This window comes from Crocodylus siamensis, chromosome 7 (genome assembly GCF_052110815.1).
Source record: "Crocodylus siamensis isolate JL-2025a chromosome 7, ASM5211081v1, whole genome shotgun sequence".
Classification (NCBI taxonomy): Eukaryota; Metazoa; Chordata; order Crocodylia; family Crocodylidae; genus Crocodylus; species Crocodylus siamensis.
The window spans coordinates 80,997,004-81,007,777 of NC_143401.1; the positions used below are offsets into that span (position 1 = coordinate 80,997,004).

The following is a 10,774-nucleotide window of genomic DNA, read 5'->3' on the forward strand; positions in this document are numbered from 1 at the left end:
TCAAGAATTGAAAGAGGACAACAAAGTGCCTGTGTATATGCCTATGCAATGTGAGGGATTTTACTGGGAGAAATCAAAGAAGTGACTGGTCAAAAATTTAACAAGTGGATGAGGAAGGCTGTCAGAGCAGGGGTGGAAGGTGACATACTGATACTGTATAAAAGATAATAGGTTGGGTGGGCTAATGTAAGGGGCCTGAGGAAGAAGTTGTGAGGGTGGAAAAGATTGAGAGACATATTTTGGTTATGTTGAGATAAGTCTGATGGCTAATCACCCATGAAGAGATGTCAGAAGAGCAAGCTGCGATTTTGTTACCTATGAGCCATTTTTATAAAGAGGAAAGATCAATTTTAGATTTTAAATGGAAATAGTGTGCTGAAGCATGTACTGCTTACAAAGAACAACAGTAAACCAATATTTATAGGGTTCTATAAGGCTCAGAATTGCCAACTCTGGAGGTTGTAACTTATGATCAATGTAAACATAAGATGGCTACATATTCAAGGGCTGGTTTAATATCAGATTGTGGGAAAACAATTATTTTTTATGCTGGTTCTCCCATCAATGAATGTATGACCTGCTTTGACACAGTTAGCTAAGGTAGGGCTATAGAATGAACTCCAGGGCTATCTACAGACAGTCAAAAAGCCCAGAGGCTAAATTAATTCAGTCTTTGCAGGTTAGTCTAAAATGAACAAATTAAAATGAAACAGAAGTGAACAGACATTTATCTTTGATTCAGGAAATGCAGCCACATGCCTGCAGTGGCTCAGGCCAGAAGCTGGGGAACAACAGAGCATGGTTCTCTGGCTGTCCATTCACTTCCTCTTCCTGCTGCCTACAAAGCCTCTGGGATTTGCAGTCCAGAATTACAGTAGCAGGACTCTGCAGGGTTGCCCATAATTTCTTCTTCCTGATTACAGGTGCCTCTGGGATTTGTAGTCCACAGTTGCACCCAGCAGTAAGTTTGAGTAGGGGAAAGGGTGTTTAACCCCCCTCCCTGGCCCCAGATCCCAGCTGGGGTTTGCTGGGGGGGGCAGTTCCTCCCCCCACCCCCTTGTAGATTGGGTTGCATCCCCAGCCAGGCTTGTTTCCCCCCAACCCTGTCAGCCAGCTCTCACTGCTCTAGCTAGGGGCAGAGGGGTGGGGCCATCCTGCTCTCTGCACAGCGCAGCCAGGGTTGGAAAGCATGCTGGAATGCTGGGGGACTCTGATTTAACTTGAACCAGGAAGGGATCTGGGACAGAAGTTTCAAAAATTGGTTTGACCCAAATCAATTAAATCTGATACTACCTTCAACCAGGTTTATCTTAAACCAGTTTCAGCCATTTTGAAACCGGTTTATGTGCATTAAACTTCTGTTCTGTTACAGGTTTAAACCAGTTTCTGATCACTTAAACCGGTTTATGTGTAACTTATATCCCTAGCTCTGCAGTTCTAGATAAGTGAGTTCTGAATTTCAGATAACTACTACTTGAACTGATATAGAACTCATTAATAAATCTCAGAAAATGTAGCTTATTTATTATTAGTTTTAGTTCTTTTTTACTGTATCTCTGTTCTGAGAGAAAACATTGAATTACAAATGTTTAATAAGACAATTATAACTCTTTCTTAAATATTCCATAAATGGGGCCACTGGGAAATGAAAGTGGGAATGAAAATAATCAGCTGTTTTTTCAATATCCTGGAATGCTGCCATAAACTGTAGGTTGTATTTCTTTTGTAACTGAATTACTGAATTACTCTGGTGGGAACTGAATAAATGCAATGGATGATTAATCCTGTCTCTCACTATACTGGGTTACATTGGATGCCACACAAGAGAAAAATGGATGATTTAGGGAAACTGCGAATGTGCGTGCATGTGGAAAAAAGTCCACGTTGAATGCAAAATGATGGGACTGCAAAAGACCTTGGACTCCATCTTGTGAATATTCATGAAATTTTTTACATTTTCAGATCCAGTTCTAAATTAACTTTGTGGCTCAGGTTCATCTGTAATTATTAATAATAAAAACAGAAAGTTTTATTCTTTTTCATTTAATGTGAAATGTAAAAATTGATACTCTTTAGAGGATTTGCTTTATAGATGGGGACATAAAAGTTCTATCTTCCTTTATATTACATAGATAAAGGTGTGTTGGTCATTAGTCTTTGAAATTGGAAATTTTATGGTATAGCTACTAAGCTAGAAAAGACATAAAATTGAAGAGGAAAAGGCTAAAATATCACTATGGGAATGCATTTGTCTCTAATTTATATCTATTCAGAACAGGATATCTCCACTGAAACAAGGGAGTTGCATTGATTCAAACTTTGTGTAAATGTGAAAATAATGTAAGCAACCTTCATAATCTACCTAATTTTTGCTATTACCTATTTAAATTATCTGCTATTTCTGTCATGTAAGTGCAGACAAGTACTTGGTTATGCAGATCAGAATTGTGTCTACAGTACAGTAATGTCTTTCTATTAACATTTGCTTGTTTCAGAAATGTCCCTTTTTCCTTCAGTAGTATAGATAGTACTTTTGTTAGCTTTTACCTTCAGGGGAAAGTATTTAGTGGGAAACAGAAATTGGTGATACTCTGCTGATAGCACAAATAAGCTAATTGAAATTATTGATTTTGTGAGAGAGAGCTTGAGGAGATGGTCACATGTTCTTTTGATGCAGATGCAACTATTGATTGAGTTAGAATAATAACATAGTATTATGGTTACATGTGAAATATGTTTTCTAAGATGACCCTTGGAAATAAGTTCATAAATTGGATGAGCACACACATTTGGACACCTGTTTTTTCATTTGTCAAAGATGCTTATTAGGGCTATGTGAAACAGCTGTGTTTCAGTTTGGATTTGCCCATTTCAGAGGGACAGTGATTTGCTTTGGTGTTTTGGATTACTGTCCTGATTCAATTCGGCTGAATCTGTTTTGGAATTTCAACACTGATTTGGAGATTCAGCCATAGACTTAATGGGCTATCACTAAAATACCTTGTCATTGTGGGGCTGATTATGATGAAAACAGAAGATATGGTAGCCCCTTCTGAGTGCATGAAGCCTGGCAAGTTTCAAAGAAATAAGCGCAGGGGTTTCTGTGAGACTGAATCTCAAACTATACAAAGCAAAACTTGTGTCACGTGTGTGTGTGTGTTAAGGCAGAGCAGGATGAAAACTGCAGGGATGGTAGCCCCTTCTTAGGCCATGAAGCCTGGCAAGTTTCAAAGAAATAAGCACAGGGGTTTCTGTGAGACTGAACCTCAAACTGTTCAAAGCAAAACTTGTGACACTTGTGCGTATTACGAGGTGTGTGTAGATTGTAGTCGTGTTGGTCTAAGGACATCTGCAGACAAAGTAATTTGGGTCAGTCTGATATCTTTTATTAAACCAACTGAGTAGTTGGAGACATGTATCTTAGCAAGCTTTTGGGTTTAAAAACCCTTCCTCAGGCTGAGGAAGGATCTGCAGTTGGTGTGTGCTCTTCTTGGATGGAAGAACACCCCACAACAGAACCATTACCATTCCTGGATCTTACACCTGCACCTCCAGAAACATTATATAACTCATCCAGTGCTCCAGGTGCCCTGATGGAAAATACACCAGAGACACCCAAAAGCAACTGCACACCAGAATGAATACACAAAGGAAATCTATTACAAACAAGAATACCCAACTACCTATGGGGACAAATTTCTCACAAGAAAACCACTCTCTCTCCAATCTCTCAGTCTTGATCCTCAAAAGGAATTTACAAAACACTTTTCACAGATGGGCCTAAGAACTTCACTTCCTCAGCCTCCTAGATACAGAAACTCATGGATTCAATATAGACACTGAATTTATGACACACAATAAACTGCCTGACATCTGACTCTCCAGGTACCTCTCCACTTTTACCTGCTACATCCCCCTCCCACCACTCCTCCAGCCTGTCTCTCACCCCCTGATGCCTCCATTTACATTTCCGTGGCCATTTACATTTCCATAGACTGGCTTTCTTGCCTGCATGCCAGCCTCTGGTTTCTTTATTATTCCTTTCATCCAAAAACAGCACACACAATAACTGCAGATGCTTCCTCAGCCTGATGAAGGGTTTTTCAACCTGAAAGCTTGCTAAGATATATTTCTGCAACTATTTAGTAGACTATTCAGTTGCTCTACTAAAAGATATAATATTGACCCAAAGAACCCTGTCTTCCTTGTGTGTGTTAAGGCAGAGCAGGATGAATGCAGCAGGGATGTTAGCCTGTAACAGGGGACCTTCCCAGTGCTGGTAAGATCTTGGCCCACCCACTTGTTTCTGGGCCAACCACTTACCCCTCTTTTTTCTGCCATGCCTTGATGAAAAACCAATTTAGATGTTACCTAGGCAGGAGGCTGCCCATCTAGGTCCCTGATGTCTAGGAGTGACATCTGTTCTGCAGCTCCATACCTTCCCTGCACTGAGTCCCATGCCTTGCAGATGGCATCCCAGACAGCTAAGCTTACCTGGAGCCTCACAACTCCACTGCAACCAGCAAGCCTCAGGCCTCTCAAAAAGCTTATAGGTCTGGGCTTTCCCTAGCCAGGACTGTACATGCATGTGGTGGCTGGAGGTTTTCAGGTGCCTCCCCTGCTTTTCACCAGGGAGGTTTGTGGTCTTGGCATTTCTTGGGGGCTGCTGTGCCACCGGCAGTCCCACCAGGCCTCCCAGCTCTGTAAGGGTGCAGTTCTAGGTCATGCCAAGGACTTGGGGCCTCCTTCCCATAGCCCCAGCCCATACCTCCAAGTTCTTCCTGGCATGGGAGCTCAGCAGGGAGATGCTCTTCCCCTGCTGGCTGGTGATGCAGAGTGCCACCTCCAGCTCTGAGAGTGGGGTATTAAATGGTTTTAAAAACAATTCAACAAGGAAAGGGTAGCATTCACTCGGTCTACAGGTGGAGCTTGGGGAACCCCAGCGGTGGGAGGTTCACCTTGTGGAACACCAGCTGCTCCACCAAAGCAGGATCCAAGCAGGTGTGGTAGGATGTCATTACATCCCCAGCAATGCTGAACACCATCTCGCTCAGAACACTGGTTGGTGGAGGACAGGTGTTCCTGGGCAACCGTGGCCAGATCCTATTACATCTGGTTGTAGCTTACCCAGTAGGCTAAGTGGGTCACAGAGTATTGGCTCCATGTCCTCAATGAGATAGGTAGCCACTGAGGCCTTGGCGCTACCTGCCCAATGTTGGGATCTGGTGCCTCTGGACCCCAACATGAAAGCCATGCCCTTGGCCCAAATTGGCAACACCTGTTGTGGGGGAGACTGGCTGGTGAATGTAGTACTGGCATGGGACAGCAGATCCCCCTCTTCCATGTCCCCCTGCTTCTACTCTTCTGCCTTCCTGACCTGGTTCACCAGCACCCCTGTCCAATGATCTAGGGTTTTGTTGGTGCACACATTCCCCTTCACCCTTGGGTTGCACACTGCACACTGCAATGGGTCCAGCCATTTCATGATGCCCTCCTTCAGCTGCTTCACCAGTGCCTGCACGTCTGGTGACAGCAGCTTGCCCCAGCCAGGAACATTGATCCCCTGGAACTTCTCCATTTGGTTCTGAAGCTCCTACACTAGGGGGATCACCTGGCTGAGGAAGGCATCGCCAGCACTAAGGGTCTTGGTGGCCTTGAGGAAGGGCTTGAGGACCACCAAGGTCTGGGAGAGGGTACCCCACTCAGCTCTGTTCAGGGGGCTGCTGATCCCAATCTCCCCAAGCAAGGCCATCTCATGGATGGCCTTCTGTTGCTCCACCAACATTTTGAGCAACAGGTATGTGGAGTTCCACCGAGTTTCCACATCCTGCATGATTTTGTGCTGTGGGATGCTCAGCTCTACCTGTTTGTCCTGCAGCATCTTGCCTCCCTTGATGCTCCAGTGGAAGTAGCCTGCTACCTTCCTGCATTTTGAAGTGAGCTGACTGGCTGTGACAGTGCCCTCACTGGCAGCTCTGTGCCCCTCCAAGCCATCCCTGACTATAAGATGGAACTTGTATGCCACACAGTAGATGCCAACAAACTTGGTATCATGGACTGCCTTGACCAGATTGGTCTCATTGTCAGTGACCATGAGCCTGTAGGTGAGCTCATCTTGCCCAACGAGCCACCCCTGCACCACCTGGTTACCACATGGCAATGGAGATCATGGAGGCCATGCTTTCTAAGCCATGTCAAATTGGGCAGCAGAAAATTATGTACATTTTTTGGTATTTATGAAATAACCTGATTAGGGGTGCCAGTTATACATCCTTTTACACTTGCACACAGCACACATCTACATGTTCATTAATGCACAGTGGTTACTGCGCATTTAAATGTAGTACTTATATAATCAAGTACTAAATAGACGTGCAATAACCAAAGTTACTGTGCAGTAATACCAGCAAACGTCTTTTTAGCAATGCTACTGTGCAGTAGCCTAATAATACTGTGCAGTAGCATATTAGCACTGTATGTGCTGTGATGTGCTACTGCACAGTATTATTAGGCTACTGTGCAGTTAGTGACTCGTGCAGATGCACCCTCAGAGGTTGTAACACCGGGGTATTAGTATCAGGGTTTTAGTGCTCTTTTTTTGCTAATCTGCTATTTTTAAGCATGAAACATTTCTTATTCAACCTCTAAACACATTTTTACTACAGAGATCTAAAAGTCAAAGTATGTAGTAGCCTGGCATCAGCACAGCCAATGTCATCATCTTTAAAATGCACCCTTTTCATCCAGATTTTCTTGTACTTTAGCAAAACTCACCCAGTAATTATAATGTGATTTGTCATTGGTGTTAGAATAACTTTTCATATAGGAGATGTTGTGCTGAAGTTATATATAAAATATTACAAACTAAGAATCCTAAAAAATTCATGTTTGCAATTCAGCAGTTTTTTCCAGGGTAAATTATAAAACAATATTAGCAGATTTTACACTATTCCATCCTCATCCCCTTCCATTCTTAAGAATATGATTTCTATGATATTTGCTTGTTAAAATACTATCACTCTAAAAGACTAAACATTGTCTTAATTATGTGTAAGCTGACATGATAAACATTTACCTGTGATATCATCTCTAAGGCAGGAGTGTAGGTATAGGGGCCAGTGGGGACAATTTTCCTGGACAATTATTTGCTTGTGGACCACTGAATATTTAAAGATTTCATTTTTTTAGGGTGCTGATGACAAGGGCCCGATAAGTAGGTCAAGCCAAGTCAAGATTTTGCTGTGCCTTTATGCAAATCTATCCACCCTTCAGGCATAACAAAAAACATTTAGGTCCCAATTCACTGAGGTACTGGAATTGCTTTACGCACATGGGCAATGGAATTGATTACAATGACACTAGTCACATGTTTAGAAGGTAGCCATGTGGTTAAATACCACCAAAATCTTGAAACATAGCTTTGATTATGTATGAAATTGCACCCTATTGATGAACTGATGTTCTCACAACTCTGCTATAATCACCACATGTTGATGGCAACAGTGAAAGGATCCTTGAGTAGCCTATGTGGCAAGCTACATTATTATTATTATTGGGTTGTTTTAATTTAACAAGATATCACAATATTTAAATCAAAGATACTCTGGTGCTTGGGAAACAGTTTATTCCAAATCTGTCTCACTCTGGTGGGTACTTGTCCAGGGAATTCTGTTTGGAAAGTACTATTATTTTTCCTTATAGTCACAGAAGTTTATGTTGAGAAGTAGAAGTTGTAATGGCTTTTCATGATTTTTTTTCATTTCTTAGCATATGGAAACATTTATATTTCCAGATTGATGGCTGTATTGCCACAGACAGAAGCAGCCAGGTCTACATTACCTTTCCAAATTGTGATCTAACTTGGAATTGAGTGTATTTTAATTTATTTTCCTGTTTTAAATAGGTTCTGAAATCAAAACATTATTGCTTAAAATGCCTTTTTCTTGAGAAGTAGGGCAGTGTCAGTCAAGTGATAGATTTGTCATGTGCCCCTGGCTCCCTCTATTCCTGTGTCTTGTGCTGCTGGTGCAAAGTAGCTGGAAAGCTACCAAAACTAGTTTGAATCAGGGGACTCCTTCATTATCATGAAATCAGACTGTCTAGCCTCATATATATCTCTTCTTACTGATCCCAATGTTGGGAAGAAGGCTGAAGGACAGAACACAGCTAGAGTGTGGAGGAGTCAACCAAGGGATCAGATTACCCAAAAACCGATTCCAGGAATGCTGGGCAATAGGTATACAGCCACATTTGGCATTCTAGATCAGAGGCCTTCAACCTTTTTAAGGAAGTATACCGCTTCTCATGATGGCGGCCAGATATAGAGCAGGGGTGGGGCGGGGGGGAAGAGGGGCCTACATGCGGCCACTGCCACCACTACCCCATGCCATTGCATGCTGCTTTTCCACGGCCGGTTGCACACGCAGCTCTGTGAGCACCCAGCCAATTGCTGGCCACCTGTCAACAGCAGAGGGAAGGTGCAGTGGGAGGTGGCGCAGGGTAGTGGATGGCGGTGGGGGCAGCCGCATGTGAGCGCCCCCCCCAGCCGGCTGGCCAGTGCCTGTGTGGCCCGCAAAGGGGTGCCCTCGCCCCCCTGGCACTGTTCCTGTAAGGTGGTGGCGCAGGGTGGTGGGTGGCGGTGCTCTGTTCCTGCCCACCTGTACATAGCCCCTAGAACCTTTCCAAGTATGCCTAGGGGTATGCATACCCCTGACTGGCAGCCCCTGTCCTAGATCAAGCATAGCCAAGTGGAATTCAGCTAGATAGAGGTTTTAGCTCTGCACATACAATCTTCTGGTCAAGATTATACAAGATGCTGTAGTAGATAAGCATGGACAGTTCTGTCAAAAGATCACTGTCTTGAAAATCATCTTTCTTTTTGGCTTTTCAACAGCAAGTGATGGGGATTACTGGCGTCTCCTGAACCCTGGAGAATATATCGTGACTGTAAGAGCCGAAGGCTACACCTCTTCCACCAAGAACTGTGAAGTAGGTTATGAAATGGGAGCTACTCAATGCGACTTCACAATCAGCAAAACCAACCTAACACGGATTAAAGAAATCATGAGGAAATTTGGAAAGCAACCCATTAGTCTACCAGTCCGGCGGCTCAGGCAAAGAGCTAGGCAGTGGCGCCAGCAGAGATAGACTGCTGCCTCCAGCATAACGCATGGCATTTTTGAGCTCTGCTTAAATCAAAGATGATTATAGTAATAGTAACACTTACATAGACAAACTTTACATACAGTTTTTCTGTTCATGGAGCCCATATGAGTAGAGCTGGTGAATATTTCTAAAACATGTTTGCTCAATTAAATAATTAGAAACAAATCTGAGTTCAAGTTGAGCCAAAACAGAATTGTTCAGGGGGTGTAAAACTAAAGGAATCAAACTAACTGTTTTCAGTCCAACCAAAAATCTTTCTTTTGACCTAAAATGAAATATTTGATTTTGGAGTTACTTTTGAAACTCTTTTTTCCTAAGGTCGATTATTAAATGAAAAATGGTGTTTTCAAACATTGTTTTTCTTAAAACCATTTGCTAAATTTGACCCAAATTCGCGAATAATTTTGTCTTTGCCTTAAAAAGCCCTATTTTGGTAAATTTAATATCTATCAAAATGATGTTGCCCAGCTCTATGGATATGCATACTTGTATTGAAGAATATCTAATAATTCCATAACTTTTCCTTTAGGATGTTTCTAAACCTCTAAATTTTAAAGCCACATTATTGTTCTGTGAACTAAATCCAACTGCAAGGGCATTAGCTGGGGGAGCACTGCAGGGATGTGGTATGGAAGATCCCTTCTCAGCTTAGAATGAGGTTGTTAAACACTGAATTATTAGTGGCTACAGAGATAGGAGGGTTGACTGTTGAACCTGTATAGTTTGCAGACCCAGTGAGCCCACCCTTGTCTTTTCCCTGGCCTGACTACCAATCTCTCTTCTATTCCTATACACACAGAGTGACTGTAGGCCACAGCATGTAAGGGATGCAGTGTCCTGGTCCTCTGCCCTGCCATGTCCCCAATACAATGCTGCTGCTTTTTCAGGCCTTAGTATGCTGTGGGAGGAGGGTTTGCGCTTTATTGACTTTTAAGTAATAAAACTGAACAGTTGTGTAGGATTGATTTTCAGGAATGATCTGGGTGAACTAGGGAGAGAACAAAGTGGAGGGAGATGGGCCAGATCCTCAGGTAGTGTTAACCAGTGCAGCTCCCAGGGGCTTCAAATATATTGAATTGATTTATACCAGCTAGGGGGAAGTCCTTCATTTTTAATCAGTCTCCTTTCAAACTTCTGAGAATAAACACAGCACCTCTTATATTCATGGTAGCGAGACTGCAATGTACACTTTCAAGAACAGCTCTGTTAAAACCATTATGATTGCTATTACAGTTCTTGCCTTACTTGATATGTTCTTATAATTCCTGGAAAAGGTGTTCACCAAAACTGAGGAAAATAAAGTGCAAGTAGAAAATTTACAGTGGAAAAACAATGTGCCTGTTGTATTCAATTTACTTCTTTTAATCAACAAAAAGTCTAGCACATAAAAATAGACAAAAGGTTATGGAATAAAGAGTATAAAATAATTAGCAACCTTTGCATAATAGTCAGTCTTATTGTCATCCACTGGAGGTGATTCCAGCATGGGCTTGTTCTGCAAATACCATTAAAAAGCAGTAAAGCTGCTGACAGCAAAGACACAAGGAAACAAAGACCTACACATAATTCTGCATTAGTGAGATGGGCACATTATTAGAGCATGGAATGT

The 10,774-nt window shown here is 42.5% G+C and overlaps 1 protein-coding gene across 1 annotated transcript in view; it reads left to right on the forward strand.

Annotated features, from left to right (window-relative positions):
• The window catches only part of CPXM2 (carboxypeptidase X, M14 family member 2), a 157,302-nt gene extending 146,804 nt beyond the window's left edge, over positions 1–10,498 (forward strand). Inside the window, exon 14 of the mRNA XM_090057350.1 lies at positions 8,894–10,498. Within this exon, the coding sequence (XP_089913476.1) occupies positions 8,894–9,147 (254 nt within the window). The 3' untranslated portion in view covers positions 9,148–10,498. The remainder of the gene's footprint in view (positions 1–8,893) is intronic.
• The last annotated feature ends 276 nt before the right edge of the window (positions 10,499–10,774 follow it).